Here is a 16,669-nt window from a genome sequence, read left to right on the forward strand (position 1 = left end):
TATGCGCCGTCACAATCCAATATTATGATAGATCTATGGAAGAAGGACCGTTTTCCGCACAATTTTCTGTTGAAAAATGTTCTTTCATGAATCCCAAATCCCAATAACCGACTTAGAAAGTTGTCCGCAATTTGGGAGACACTATTAACCGACAGTTGAGGATCATCTATGTAGAGATACTGTCTATCTAGGGTTCAGAATGACTAGTACACTAGAGCGAAAAATGGTGGGATAATGCATGAATATGTAGGGTTTTAGGGCAAGGTAGAGAGGGAATAATAGAGACGAACGGAAAAGAGACGAAGAGAGGGAACAAGAGGATAATATATTTATGTGGGACACACAGACATAGGTACATACTCGTACCTCGAAGGTTCTTAGGAGGTAAGCTGAAGCTTTTTAAATTTAAATGGTTTTCTGTTGAAAAATGTTCTTTCATGAATCCCAATAACCGACTTAGAAAGTTGTCCGCAATTCGGGAGACACTATTAACCGACAGTTGAGGATCATCTATGTAGAGATACTATCACTGTCTATCTAGGGTTCAGAATGTCTAGTACACTAGAGCGAAAAATGGTGGGATAATGCATGAATGTGTAAGGTTGTAGGACAAGGTAGAGAGGGAAATAATAGAGACGAACGGAAGAGAGACGAAGAGAGGGAACAAGAGGATATATATTTATGTGGGACACACAGACATAGGTATATACTCGTACCTCGAAGGTTCTTAGGAGGTAAGCTGAAGCTTTTTAAATTTAAATATTTTAATTAGAAAAAGAGTGAAAGGAACTTGGGGATAAAAGGGATTTTGCAATTTGCTTTTTTTACCTTGTGCATTGTGCCTCGGTACCGCTTTCGCATTCTTTCAAGGCCCATTCCTATACAAGTATACATCCATGCCTATCCGTTCTTCCGTTCTGGGAAAATTTGGGTAAGAAAATTTCCGCCCTGGGCCAGGATTCGAACCCAGCATCTCCGGGTTGAGAGTCAGTGCTCCTGACCACTCGGCCACAGAGGCGGGCTTGTGGAGTACTCGTGTGTATTGTGTAATTTATGTTACCTTCCCGGAAGGTTGGGATAGCAAGGGATGGTCGTTAGCGCTGGAACGTTGCCTTGATGTTTTTATATCATTCCATTCCTATACATCCATGCCTATCCGTTCTTCCGTTCTGGGAAAATTTGGGTGAGAAAATTTCCACCCTGGGCCAGGATTCAAACCCAGCATCTCCGGGTTGAGAGTCAGTGCTCTTGACCACTCGGCCACAGAGGCGGGCTTGTGGAGTACTCGTGTGTAATTTATGTTACCTTCCCGGAAGGTTGGGATAGCAAGGGATGGTCGTTAGCGCTGGAACGTTGCCTTGATGTTTTTATATCATTTGCATTAGCATATCTCTCTTTTGTACCAAAGCTAAACTTTTCTTTGTAATGTTTACACTTTTCTGGCGAGGAGGAGGGGGGAAGGGAGAGAAAAAACTTGAAAATTAGTCTCTTCTCTCTTAATTTTCATTAAAAAAAAAAAAGAGATCGGCCAAAATAAATTTCTCTTCTTCAGTATACGAGTACCTAGTACCTACCTACATTATGCCGCGTCTACACTAAGCGAACATTGTTAGCTAACAATGCTCTTAACCACTCGGCCATTGTTAGCTAACAATGTTCATCTTAAGAATGAACTAATAAAGAAGATGAAGAAAATTTCAGAAGAAAAATAATTAAGAAGAATTCCCTAAAAGTACTCTAGTACTTAAGGGGATTTATTCCAAAAGAACATTTTATTGTTAATGTGGTATAGAATAAACTTCAATATTATTATTTTTATTATTAATCATTTACTTCAGGAGGAAAAGGCCAAGTGACAACCTTAGTCTAAATACAGTTGAACCTGTCTCATTGGGACCCGTCTAAAAGGAGAAACCTGGATAAAAAGGGGGGGGAAATCGTGGTTTCTTTATTTGAAATTGTAATTGGGAAACACTATTGTAATTGAAAAAGGAGGAGGAAAAAGGCTGCCTCCCCTCTCTCCCTATGTCTATTAAGGAGACATCAGGCTGAAGGAGACATCAGGCTGAAGGAGACAAAGTAAGAGGCTTATATCCCTGAGTTATAATAGGCTGTAGGAGATAGGACATGGGGAGAAAAAGTAGGACGGCATATACCGAGAAATGATAAAAACAAAATCTTCAAATAGCAAAACAAAACACAATAGAAGAGAACTTGTGTTTTCTCTCCCTCAAGAGGGGGGGAGGGAGAGAAAAAACTTGAAAATTAGTCTCTTCTCTCTTAATTTTCATTAAAAAAAAAAGAGATCGGCCAAAATAAATCTCTCTTCTTCAGTATACGAGTACCTAGTATGTACCTAATACCTACATTATGCCGCGTCTACACTAAGCGAACATTGTTAGCTAACAATGCTCTTAACCACTCGGCCATTGTTAGCTAACAATGTTCCCTAATACCTACATTATGCCGCGTCTACACTAAGCGAACATTGTTAGCTAACAATGCTCTTAATCACTCGGCCATTGTTAGCTAACAATGTCAGTGGCGTAGCGTCCATGTAGGGCGTGTATGGCGGCCATACACTCAAAAATTCCACTCAAATACCCTTAAATATTGACTTTAAATAATTATTGTATTCCTATTAGATAGATATTGTGATAGAAATTAGTGTCCGCCCTACACTTGGAGTTAGACCACGCTACGCCACTGAACAATGATCATCTTAAGAATGAACTAAGAAAGAAGATGAAGAAAATTTAAGAAGAAAAATAATTGAGAAGAATTCCCTAGAAGTACTCTACTAGTACTTAAAGGGATTTATTCCAAAAGAACATTTTATTGTTAATGTGGTATATAAAATAAACTTCAATATTATTATTTTATTATTAATTATTTACTTCAGGAGGAAAAGGCCAAGTGACAACCTTATTCTAAATACAGTTGAACCTGTCTCATTGGGACCCGTTTAAAAGGGGAAACCTGGATAAACGGGTGAAAAATCGTGGTTCCTTTATTTGAAATTGTAATTGGGAAACACTATTGTAATTGAAAAAGGAGGAGGAAAAAGGCTGCCTCCCCTCTCTCCCTATGTCTATTAGCCAGCCTAGTTAGCTTGGTTGGTAGCGCGTCTGCCTTGTAAGTGCTAGGCCACGGGTTCGATTCCCGTCCTTGGCGGATTTTATACTGAACGAATAATGTTCATTTTCGGAAAGGCTGGCTTTCTCCTATCCTTTCTTCACTTTCGGTTGAAGGAGACAAAGTAAGAGGCTTATATCCCTGAGTTATAATAGGCTGTAGGAGATAGGACATGGGGAGAAAAAGTAGAACGGCATATACCGAGAAATGATAAAAACAAAATCTTCAAATAGCAAAACAAAACACAATAGAAGAGAACTTGTGTTTTCTCTCCCTCAAAGTAAGAGGCTTATATCCCTGAGTTATAATAGGCTGTAGGAGAAAAAGTAGAACGGCATATACTGAGAAATGATAAAAACAAAATCTTCAAATAGCAAAACAAAACACAATAGAAGAGAACTTGTGTTTTCTCTCCCTCATCTTATTACTCAGACTTCTCCTCCTCCTAGTCCTTCTTTCTTCTCCTCCTTGTTTCCTCCGCTTTCTTCTCCTTGTTCTTCTCCTTATTATTTCCCTCTTCTTCTTTCTCCTCTTCTTTCTTTTCCTTGTTCTCCTTATTTCTCCCGTCTTCTTTCAGCCTTCTCCTTCTTCTTGTCCTTCTCTTTCTCTTGTTGTGCGTGAAATTGTCTTCTCGGGAAAATTAATGGCCTCACAATGGAAGAAATGGAGAAACAGATAAACAAAATACAGTCGAACCTGGATAAACGAGAATCCAAGGGACCAGCTCATTTTTTCGTTTAAGGCGGTTTACAGCCACATAATTTTGTGAAGATTTTGATTTAGTTTTCCCGAATAAAATTCAGTCGATATCAAGTTTTCCACACGAAACGTTTCCTCCTGTCTTTTAAAACTGAATAACAGAATTGGAGAGTACGGCATAAATCTGACACCCTGTCGTGTCAGACGTGTTAAGGTGCAAGGTGCACTTAGCCAGAGCCTTGGAGGTTTTCTCTCTTTCTTTTTCTATTTCTCTCTCTCTCTCTCTCTCTCTCTCTCTCTTTCTTTCTCTCTCTCTTTCTCGTTTATTTTTTCCCATGTTGGGACCAACTTTATGTATCTTTTCTTCGGGCTTAATATTTAATAGGTGTTTAGGCACCAAGAATATTTGTAAAAGTTATTCGACACCCATATTTTGCTCAATTCCTCATAAATATTGATCCTTAGCGTTATTTCGATTGCTTTATTATAATCTTCTAGCTTTAATAACTCAATTATCTTATTAACTGCTTAAAAGATGGAAAAAATCCAACACCCTTGGAGATAGATACCATTAAGATAGCTAAAGTGGCAAGACAAAATTACTGCAATAACCCATTGAGGATAATTATCCCAATTCAGACATATCAGACATCCTGATGAGGTGCTTAAGATAAGCACGGAAATATTGAACAAAGTCTTTAAGATAAGGATCAACCAGAACAACAATATCCTGAACCTTCTTCAACACCCTTGGAGATATGTAGATACCATTAAGATAGCTAAAGTGGCAAGACAAAATTACTGCAATAACCCATTGAGGATAATCATCCCAATTCAGACATATCAGACATTCTGATGAGGTGCTTAAGATAAGCACGGAAATATTGAACAAAGTCTTTAAGATAAGGATCAACCAGAACAACAATATCCTGAACCTTCTTATAGATACATTTCAGCCAACAACCATTATAGCCAACAGGCCAAAAGGTGTTCCCACCTTGTACCTTTATTCTTAATAAGTTATATACGTATATATGTCCTACCTCGCTAATTCGAATAAGTACTTCTTAAGTGAGATGTTTGCTTGTTCCTCAATATCAGACTAATTAAGAGTAGGCTGTAGACTTAGACAGGTACATCTTCTTCTTCTTCCTTTCTCTCACGCTCTCCATTTCCCTCTCCCTCTCTCTTCTTTACCATTGATAGAGGGAGCTGCAACTGCCAAGACCTATAAAATCTATAGCGTTTAGTGTTTCTACATTTTTTTATCTTTTCCATGATCAAGTTACAACTGGTCTGATCCAGAATTGGATACTTGAGTCAGGACAAACGAACGTACTTTCTGATATAATTCTTCCTTTCTCTCACGCTCTCCATTTCCCTCTCCCTCTCTCTTCTTTACCATTGATAGAGGGAGCTGCAACTGCCAAGACGCTGGCAGACCGATCTCATCAGAAGATCAGTAAAGAACTTTCAGTTCTACTCGGATAGTAGGTATACGCGAAATATAAATTGGAATGTTCTCATCAAACAAGACGAAATGAGAAAGTAAAAAGCATGTGGAAAAGCTGAGGCACAGCATCTCTCGAGTGAGGACAGTCTGCATGGGGAACATCTGCACGCGCTGGCAGACCGATCTCATCAGAAGATCAGTAAAGAACTTTCAGTTCTACTCGGATAGTATACGCGAAATATAAATTGGAATGTTCTCATCAAACGAGACGAAATGAGAAAGTAAAAAGCATGTGGAAAAGCTGAGGCACAGCATCTCTCGAGTGAGGACAGTCTGCATGGGGAACATCTGCACTATCTAAAATGGTGAATAACAAGCGAAGAGTATTTGAAGAAGAGAACAAGAAAAAGTTTGGAAAAAGAAAAACATCACATCAGGACAGGATAGGAGAAAGCCAGCCGTTCCGAGAACGAACATTATATCAGGATAAAATCCACCCCGGGCGGGAATGGAATCCAACCCGCGGCCTAGCGCTTACAAGGCAGACGCGCTACCAACCAAGCTAAGCAGGCTGGCTACAGCAATGTCTTTCCCAGTTCTCTAGCTAGCTTACTCCTCTCCCTTTGCCTCAATTTTCAGGGAACAAACTCCGTCATTCATGTTAAATAAGTTTATTTTAATCATTTTCCAGTCAACTTGACAGTCACTTCCCTGGTGACTTATTCACTTACTTCTTTTTTAAGACCTTTAACAGTCACTTTCTTTTATCTATTTACAACTTGCGTTCTATTTTTGTTCTCCTGTCACTTTTTCCTTTGACAGAATCTTCTCTTACCAAGTCCAACAATGAGTATCATTTCATTTATAAATTGTATAAATATAAGAGGTATTTTATTTTTAAATTGAATTAAGTTTTGTTACTTTGACCTAGTCGATTGCGACCGGTCGTTTTGGGCCGGCATCGGCACTTTCCTTATCCTGTAGGAAGAATGTAACCGACTGAATTCTTAGGGAGAAGAAGCACGCATCAAGGAGCATACAAACACAAAATTTGTATACTACAAATACATCAGATGTCTATAGGTAGAAAGGTATTATTTTACCCATCATACGAGCAAACTTCTACTCTCCTTCTTCATCTTCTCTTGAAAAAAAAGCGTCTATTTGAATTTTTTAACGGCGCATAGCGCGGGGGAATTTGAATTTCAGGCGCTCAGGTGTTTTGAGTACTCTCAGCTACAGGGCCGCAGGTAGTAAGCTGATATATTCACGAGACGGGATGCATGACATGGTATACGTTAATAGAGCCTTAGGCTTACCACTCAACCAGTAAGAGAGCTTTATTAATTTTCATACATATTATAGTAAGCAAAAAGCTCCTGATATTTAGGGCCGCAGGTAGTAAGCTGATATTCACGAGACGGGATGCATGACATGGTATACGTCAATAGAGCCTTAGGCTTACCACTCAACCAGTAAGAGAGCTTTATTAATTTTCATACATATTATAGTAAGCAAAAAGCTCCTGATATTTTTACCTTTTTTTCACATTTTGCCTCCCCTATAATACCTCCATTTTTTCATGAAAGAAGAGGATGCAAGAAGAAAAAAATGTAGGAGAGCAAAATGGGGAAATACCGCAAATATCTGTTTTGCGGTCGGATTTGTTTTTATTCGACTCAATGTGGCTATTGATAAAATACTCGTAATAGAAACTAAAAATCCAAAACCCCATCAGATTCCAACGTATAGAACATGCATAAGTACCTATAAAAAGGGATATAGGTACGCGGAATATTCCAGAGGGATAGTAGTGCGTCATGTGGAAATTCTTGTTGGCCTGACTACGCGAGAAGATGGAAACTGATAGTACACTTTCACAGGAAAGCCTCTTTTCAAAAGTCCAAATACAGCCGCATTTCCCGTTGAAAACGAACTGTTAGAAAGTTACCTTGAGATTGAGAATCTAAAGAGAGCGAAAACGGGGCCTTCCGAGTTCTTGTGATATAAGAAATGATGATGACAGCAGAGAACCCACACAGGAAGAAAATTGAAAGGAGAATTTTTGTCCTCTCCTGCCAGCCGCTCGCCCTTCCTCAATAGAAAAGTAGACTGACATGGGAAAGCCAAGAGCTGGTTTCTAATTAGGACACAAAACTCTATGAAGAGGATTTGGAAGAGAGGAAAATTTTAGGAAAGAGAACAGAACTCGGGAGAAAAAGGACTTGGAGACAGAAATATTGGGAGGAAGGTATTAATTATTACTTATTACAGAAGAAATAGGAAGGGGTGTTTATGATTGAGATTGATGGCGAGAAGACTCCAGGCTAAATGACTTCTAATAAGACATTTCGAGAGGACTTGATGGAAAAGACGCGGATAAATTAATTACTCTCCAAGAAAACAACTTCTCCGCAAGCAAGGCTTCTTTCCTTTTGTCACCTGGAAAAGGACACTTTTTGTATTGGTTTTTGCGATGTCATCTGAACCGTCGTTAAGTAGGTTACAAAAGGTATTATAAAGTAGATAGATTTCCTACTTTAGTTTTCCAAAGTACTTCTGAACTAATACTGTACTGTGTCTGCACGTCTTATTGTGACTCTTTCCGCAGGCAAACCGTAAAAACTCGGAAAACCCCCCTTACCTGAATGTAGTACATGACGAGATTGACGAGGTACTATTCGGACTGCTAGATGCAAGCAAGGTTCACCTAGCTACTAGACGTCCAGAAATGAGATCATCCAGGCATCACAGACCCCAGCTATTCATTGTCACTTACCTGTAACAAACAGAAGAAAGAAAATTAGACATGACATAAAATGTAGATGGTTACTCCAAGATATAACACCAGCTGTTGAAATTAATTTAAAAAGACGCAAATTTGTTGCACGACTTTTCAAAATACCCATTCAGCTTGTCGGTTTCGGTTTTCATTTTCACTCCAGTTATTATTCTCTTATCCGATAATCCTGGCATAAACACATTGAATAGGTTTTCTTCTTACAGGTACTCCGGTAGCAATGAGACTAGATTCTCTTATCCGATAATCCTGGCATAAACACATTGAATAGGTTTTCTTCTTACAGGTACTCCAGTAGCAATGAGACTAGAATACAAAATTAAACAGCTGTCAAGCTGATAATTTACAGGTTTCCAGCAAAAACTGAATCACAGAATTGGACATAAAATGTAGATGCAGGTTACTCCAAGATATAACACCAGCTGTTGAAATTAATTTAAAAAGACGCAAATTTGTTGCACGACTTTTCAAAATACCCATTCAGCTTGTCGGTTTCGGTTTTCATTTTCACTCAAGTTATTATTCTCTTATCCGATAATCCTGGCATAAACACATTGAATAGGTTTTCTTCTTACAGGTACTCCAGTAGCAATGAGACTAGAATTCGAAATTAAACAGCTGTCAAGCTGATAATTTACAGGTTTCCAGCAAAAACTGAATCACAGAATTGGAGAGTACGGCATAAATCTGACACCCTGTCGTGTCAGACGTGTTAAGGTGCAAGGTGCACTTAGCCAGAGCCTTGGAGGGAACATCCAAGATTCCCAAGACATCAAGTAGAACGTGACTCCATAGATGCTGTCTAGAAAATATGAGTGTGCCGAAGAAAGGTTTGCCAGCTAACAGGCAGAATGTGAGCTTTTCCGAAGTCTTTCACTTCTCAATTATTAAACGCATTCTTTAAGTTCAGAAAGGGAATGAGAAATTCATGTGTACGGGTAGGTACAAAGTACATAGCTCAAAGTATGTCTTCCTTTGACACAATCAAAGCTCCTGACCTATTCAGTTCTGAGATATTGTATGTCATGTCCAGAGTCCAGAATGAAAAAGGCTATTACTGCCCACGCTAAGAAAAGATAATATATCATTATCACTAACTATGTTTTTACTCAAAGTCTACCAAGGTACCCTCTCGAAAAGAGAATTTTCAATAAATATGAAGAACAACTAAGGGATTCCTGATGTTTCTTTCTTTTCTTCGAAAATAATAAAGGATAGTGAAACTTTTTTCTTAAAGTTCTTTTCGGGTTATTTTCACCAAAACTTTGTGATCTCTTTTTCATTGCAAAACAGACGAACAGGGAAGAGGGGGGGTATCTAAAATGGTGAATAACAAGCGAAGAGTATTTGAAGAAGAGAACAAGAAAAAGTTTGGAAAAAGAAAAACATCACATCATACATAAACATAACATACGAGCAAACTTCTACTCTCCTTCTTCATCTCCTCTTGAAAAAAAGCGTCTATTTGAATTTTTAAACGGCGCATAGCGCGGGGGAATTTGAATTTCAGGCGCTCAGGTGTTTTGAGTACTCTCAGTTGTGCAGAGAAGTTGCAAAGGTTAACAACTCGGTATGTCCAAATTGAACGGTGATTTACTGCCTTCCTCTCTACTTATCGAGAGTTTTGTATAAAAACTGAGTAAGCGTCTATTTGAATTTTTTAACGGCGCATAGCGCGGGGGAATTTGAATTTCAGGCGCTCAGGTGTTTTGAGTACTCTCAGTTGTGCAGAGAAGTTACAAAGGTTAACAACTCGGTATGTCCAAATTGAACGGTGATTTACTGCCTTCCTCTCTACTTATCGAGAGTTTTGTATAAAAACTGAGTGGAAAAAAAACAACAATCTGTATAAAATTTTCTATCTCCCCAAAGAGAACTTAAAATACAGAGGGTTATTCGCTATTTCCCCAACCCATTAACAACAATCTGTATAAAATTTTCTATCTCCCCAAAGAGAACTTAAAATACAGAGGGTTATTCGCTATTTCCCCAACCCATTTCACGAGACAGAGATTTATACAGGAAGATGATGTACACTAGTTTGCTTTTTCATGCTAAAAAAATACGTTGGCCAACAACAGATTTTTACTTTTTTTGTTTACAATGGTGAGAGCTCGAATTCGATGTGTTTTATACGGATCATTAATTTTACCATCCAACATCTCAAAATTTCTAGGTTTTAAAATTTTATGTAATGTTATGATTGAAAAAACAACCAATGTTTTCCCGATCAATGAAGAGAAATGGTAAAGGTCCAAGGGAGATTATTGATCAGAGATATGAAACATCTTTCGCGCAAACGGATCCGAGATTTGAAACACCAGAAGATCCAGCAGCTATGGATGAGAGAAGAAGCCCAAACATGGAAACAGCGCCTGCCCAGCCTTCCACTGGAGAACAAAAGGAAAGTTGCGTCATTGAGTATTTGAGATACTTCCAGTCTATGTTCTGCGCTAGATCCCTGCCTGACGATGATGGGGATCTCTGTAGAAAACCATACATCTCTCTGTGTAAGTCTCTAAAAGTAGGGTGTGCTCTCAGAAAATTTCAAGTTTGTTGGTTAATGAGCTGAACTAATATCCGGCAAGGGTGAATAGGGGTGAAGATCAGGAATCTTTTGGAGATGTTTACTTTGTAGATACAGCTCTTTTCTTCCTAGACTGTAAGACTTTAAATAATGTCATTCTACCTATAAAATCTATAGCGTTTAGTGTTTCTACATTTTATCTTTTCCATGATCAAGTTACAACTGGTCTGATCCAGAATTGGATACTTGAGTCAGGACAAACGAACGTACTTTCTGATATAACACTTTTTTGGCCCCAACAGGTAAATCTTTGCGACGAAGCTCTAAGGACCCTCCAAAGAACAATGCCGAACAACAGACAGGGGATTACGTCCCGGTTTTCTATCCCGGTCTGGACATGGGAGATAATAACACGATAACCACCATAGATTCCGCCACTCATATGAACGCCTGGTCTCAAATCTACTATGACATAACCCGATATGATCCACAAACACAAACTCGGGTGTCCATTCCGGAAGTTTTCGTGGTAAGTGTGCCCAATTATTTAGTCTACCTATGACCTGAATTTGAATTTAAGGCGAAGCGGGGTAAAAAAGGATTCTTCATAATGGACCTCATCGAATTCCGTCCGGCCGTGATTTTCACTCTGGTAGTCGACCACGAATTCCGTCCATTTCAAAGAATTCCGCACCCTTGAGCCTTACTGATGTTCTTTACTGGATACAAGATGACTTCCTTCTTTCAGGCCCCCGTCACTGTACCACCTAAGCTCTTCGACACCATCACCCAAGAAACCCGAACTGTAACTATCGACAGCTTTCAATTCAAAAGCGTACAAGAAAGACAGACGAGCGTTTCACCTACGAAAATCGTCAGGAGTATTCAAGAAGAGGCAGCCAGATTTCCGCCGACCGTGTTAAACGCCTCGAATAAGTCTGTGCATGAAGAAAAACATAAAATCGTTGGGGATCATCATGCCAATTATACTTACAAGTTTGAGTATGGTGAAGAACATCAGCAAGGTAAAACGCAGTATGTTATGTAAGCACCAAATGGTCCAAGGGCATCTTGGACCATTTGTAGCTAGGTACATATTTTTAATTGAATTTAAAGTTGGTCTTAACTTCCATGAAAAAATGTTCTTTTTAAGACAAAAGTAACGAACTTTATTCGCCAGGACCATTATTAATCATTCGTTCAAACTTTTTGTCCAGACACGAACTGATCTCTGATTTTCTTCTGTTACCTTCAAATGCACTTTCACAATTATTTGCTGGTCTTTTTTTGCGGCTTTTATTGCAGGTGATAATGGCGAACATCATTCGAAACACACGAGGAAGCATTTGAACAGCCTGGGGAGCAATATGCTGTGTCTTGTTAATCAGGCCAAACATCAAGCTCAGGAGTTTTTCGGTTCCAAAATGAAGCACAAATCCATGACTAAGCACGCGACATATTGCGAAGAACCCATGCCCATGCCAGGTATGTGAAATTTGATAAGAGTTCAAAAACTTGAACACCTACTCGGGTTTCATTATTCACTTAAAACTGGACTTGGACCTAGATTTCGCTACACTAAGTTCTCAATAAAATAATAGAAAGTAAAAATCCAAAACCCCATCAGATTCCAACGTATAGAACATGCATAAGTACCTATAAAAAGGGATATAGGTACGCGGAATATTCCAGAGGGATAGTAGTGCGTCATGTGGAAATTCTTGTTGGCCTGACTACGCGAGAAGATGGAAACTGATAGTACACTTTCACAGGAAAGCCTCTTTTCAAAAGTCCAAATACAGCCACATTTCCCTTTGAAAACGAACTGTTAGAAAGTTACCTTGAGATTGAGAATCTAAAGAGAGCGAAAACGGGGCCTTCCGAGTTCTTGTGATATAAGAAATGATGGCGGAATATTTTAGAGGGATAGTAGTGCATCATGTGGAAATTCTTGTTGGCCTGACTACGCGAGAAAATGGAAACTGATAGTACACTTTCACAGGAAAGCCTCTTTTCAAAAGTCCAAATACAGCCGCATTTCCCTTTGAAAACGAACTGTTAGAAAGTTACCTTGAGATTGAGAATCTAAAGAGAGCGAAAACGGGACCTTCCGAGTTCTTGTGATATAAGAAATGATGATGACAGCAGAGAACCCACACAGGAAGAAAATTGAAAGGAGAATTTTTGTCCTCTCAGAAATGATGATGACAGCAGAGAACCCACACAGGAAGAAAATTGAAAGGAGAATTTTTGTCCTCTCTAAGAAATGATGATGACAGCAGAGAACCCACACAGGAAGAAAATTGAAAGGAGAATTTTTGTCCTCTCCTGCCAGCCGCTCGCCCTTCCTCAATAGAAAAGTAGACTGACATGGGAAAGCCAAGAGCTGGTTTCTAATTAGGACACAAAACTCTATGAAGAGGATTTGGAAGAGAGGAAAATGAACACGACAGAAATTCAATTCCAATAATATCCTGGACCCCTGGACGTTTCCGATAAAGTGCTTGGACACTTACAATAAAGTACTTCCAATCACCCTATACTCGAGTATCCTCATTTCTCATCAATTGTGTTGTATTTTCCGGAGGAAAATTTTAGGAAAGAGAACAGAACTCGGGAGAAAAAGGACTTGGAGATAGAAATATTGGGAGGAAGGTATTAATTATTACTTATTACAGAAGAAATAGGAAAGGGTGTTTATGATTGAGATTGATGGCGAGAAGACTCCAGGCTAAATGACTTCTAATAAGACATTTCGAGAGGACTTGATGGAAAAGACGCGGATAAATTAATTACTCTCCAAGAAAACAACTTCTCCGCAAGCAAGGCTTCTTTCCTTTTGTCACCTGGAAAAGGACACTTTTTGTATTGGTTTTTGCGATGTCATCTGAACTGTCGTTAAGTAGGTTACAAAAGGTATTATAAAGTAGATAGATTTCCTACTTTAGTTTTCCAAAATACTCCTGAACCAATACTGTACTGTGTCTGCACGTCTTATTGTGATTCTTTCCGCAGTCACACCATATAAAAACTCGGAAAACCCCCCTTACCTGAATGTAGTACATGACGAGATTGACGAGGTACCTACTATTCGGACTGCTAGATAAAAGGTATTATAAAGTAGATAGATTTCCTACTTTAGTTTTCCAAAGTACTCCTGAACCAATACTGTACTGTGTCTGCACGTCTTATTGTGATTCTTTCCGCAGGCACACCATATAAAAACTCGGAAAACCCCCCTTACCTGAATGTAGTACATGACGAGATTGACGAGGTACCTACTATTCGGACTGCTAGATGCAAGCAAGGTTCACCTAGCTACTAGACGTCCAGAAATGAGATCATCCAGGCATCACAGACCCCAGCTATTCATTGTCACTTACCTGTAACAAACAGAAGAAAGAAAATTAGACATAACATAAAATGTAGATGGTTACTCCAAGATATAACACCAGCTGTTCAAATTAATTTAAAAACACGCAAATTTGTTGCACGACTTTTCAAAATACCCATTCAGCTTGTCGGTTTCGGTTTTCATTTTCACTCAAGTTATTATTCTCTTATCAGAGGAAAATTTTAGGAAAGAGAACAGAACTCGGGAGAAAAAGGACTTGGAGACAGAAATATTGGGAGGAAGGTATTAATTATTACTTATTACAGAAGAAATAGGAAGGGGTGTTTATGATTGAGATTGATGGCGAGAAGACTCCAGGCTAAATGACTTCTAATAAGACATTTCGAGAGGACTTGATGGAAAAGACTGTATTTTCCTCAGCGAAGGGTGTCTGCTGCGAGTTGAAAAAGTTTCGAGACGATGAAAAGCAACAGACAAAGGAACAAAAGCTCAAGGAAAAGCAGGAGAACAATGAGAAAACTGCACTGGAGCAGCAAGATCAAACACAAGATAACAAGGTAAGCAGTTCTTATAACTTCTAGTTTTAGCGGAGATGAAAAATCTCGGTCATATTCTGTTTTCAATTCAATATAAATAAAAGAACCTACCCACCTACTTGTATTATACATTTGTAGTAAAAAGAAATATTATAAAATCTTTGATTAATTTTCCAAAACAAATTCGATCTGTCATCAAAAGTGACTAACCACTAAATGGAGAAAAAACTCGAAAGGAAGTGGAATCCGTGGAAGTGGAAAAACTAACCAACATTAACTTGGATTTCACAGACAAAACTCGATGTGCAGACAGAAAACTACAAAGAGCTTCTCCGGAAATTTTCTCTGGTGGAGGAAGAGTGCCGAATATTCCATGGCATCTATCGGGAGCTGCAAGATCAGAGACCAAAAATTGTCAGACTCAGAGACCAAAGTATGAAAAGGAGAAAGCGGCTTGGGAAAAAAGAAGTAAAACCTAATAAAGCAGTTTCGCAGATTTAGAAAACAAATCTTCTCATATAAATTAATTGTTTTTATAATATAAGATTTTAGCTCGTGAGAGAGAGAGAGAGAGGAGAGAGAGAGAAAGAAAGAGAGAGGGAGGGAGGGACGGAGAGAGAAGAGAGAGGTAGAGTACTGTCGCATTGTCAGAATTCTCTTGAGGTGGAAACGGAACAATCCTGTTTTTTATCTCCCTCCCTCCCTCTCCCTCTTTCTCCTTCCCTCTCTCCTCCACAAGGAGAGGCCCGATGTTTAGAAAGAGCAGGAGAAGAATGTTGTAGGAGACACATTTACCTGTATAGGTCTATTTGACACACATAAAATCACAGGCATATACAAACATCTACTTTAATTGATCACAAGAAAGCAAGAAACCCTGAACAAAGGGTTGAGATTTCTTTTCCCAACTCCCTCTTTCGCCTTCCCTCTCTCCTCCACAAGGAGAGGCCCGATGTTTAGAAAGAGCAGGAGAAGAATGTTGTAGGAGACACATTTACCTGTATAGGTGGGCCTTTAGAGGCTATGTAAGTATGTATACAAAAGTATAGGTACCTACTTGATGTTAACCAGTAGCCTATTTTCCTTTCGTAACGTTAATGCGCATTGACATTAGGATTTTCCAGGGGTGGGGATAATAAAATGGAAGAAGTTTGGTAGTGGGGGTAAAAATTGACGATTAAAGGTAATGGACAGATTACAAAATTCACAAAGGAGAACTGTGAAAAAATTGTGATTCATTTTATGCATATTCCCACAGTGCCAATGGTACCTACATTAACATTGTGACCTTGCCTTAGAAAAAGCACGGCAAAACTGTTGATAAAAAAAGTCGCAACTACCTATCAAGAGTCATTTCTCTCTCTCTCTCTCTCTCTCTCTCTTTTTTTTTTTTTTTTTTTTTTTTTTTTTTTTGCATGGGGAACATCTGCACTTCCTAATAAGGAACCTAGGATATACGTTACTAGACTAATAACGAAATAATAATTCCAGAGGAAGCACATGCATATTGTGCGAGTTTCCATGAAGAAAATAATGAAAAAGAAGAAAAAAGTAACATCAGAATAAAAGATAATGTGAAAAGAATGAAAAACCTTGGATAATTGCATAATTTTTCTTTCCATTTCCACGAGTTCGTCGTCTTCACATTTTTCTTTAAAAAATAAAAAAATCAGGTCACCATTCTTGCAATAGTTACTTTCAACTTTTCTTCACACTCGCCCTGTCACCCTTTCTTACTGTTTTTGGCTTTCTCTTATTTCTTCTCATTCCGTGTCAACCCCTCCTTTCGTTCTCAGTCCTTCTATTTCTTCTCCGACTTTCTCTTTCTTGCCCCATCTCCTCATATTCTTCGGTAACTTTGTTTTCTTCTCACTGCACAGAGCAGAGCGCCAGTGCTAAATGTGTTGTGATACGCAGCAATAATTGCATCCAAAAGTTTGTCTTTTGCTTTTTACTTGGTAAATATTTTTCTCCCATAGAACGAACTTCTATTCTGTTTAACGAATGGAGAGCAATCAACGCCTGATCTACAGTTTCCTGAGGACCGCACAAGATTTCCTCGAGATTTTATCCCTTTAATTTTGTGTTTTCGCCTTGAAGAAGAAGCAGCGGCTGATTTTACCCCTCTAGCTGAGGATAAGTAATGCTTTTCAACTTATTTCTA

The 16,669-nt window shown here is 38.8% G+C and overlaps 2 protein-coding genes across 2 annotated transcripts; both read left to right on the top strand.

Moving 5' to 3' along the window:
• Positions 1 to 10,203: 10,203 nt before the first annotated feature.
• LOC103508046 lies at positions 10,204 to 13,939 on the top strand. Its single transcript, XM_008472572.2, has 5 exons — positions 10,204 to 10,597; positions 10,917 to 11,143; positions 11,363 to 11,639; positions 11,920 to 12,099; positions 13,824 to 13,939. The coding sequence occupies exons 1-5, from the start codon at positions 10,306 to 10,308 to the stop codon at positions 13,937 to 13,939; spliced, it is 1,092 nt and encodes a 363-aa protein (XP_008470794.1). The 5' UTR covers positions 10,204 to 10,305.
• Positions 13,940 to 14,331: 392 nt separating this feature from the next.
• Positions 14,332 to 15,006, top strand: LOC103508047. The gene is made up of 2 exons (XM_008472573.1): positions 14,332 to 14,526; positions 14,797 to 15,006. The coding sequence occupies exons 1-2, from the start codon at positions 14,332 to 14,334 to the stop codon at positions 15,004 to 15,006; spliced, it is 405 nt and encodes a 134-aa protein (XP_008470795.1).
• The last annotated feature ends 1,663 nt before the right edge of the window (positions 15,007 to 16,669 follow it).

Source organism: Diaphorina citri, unplaced genomic scaffold (genome assembly GCF_000475195.1).
Source record: "Diaphorina citri unplaced genomic scaffold, Diaci psyllid genome assembly version 1.1 scaffold362, whole genome shotgun sequence".
Lineage (NCBI taxonomy): Eukaryota > Metazoa > Arthropoda > Insecta > Hemiptera > Psyllidae > Diaphorina > Diaphorina citri.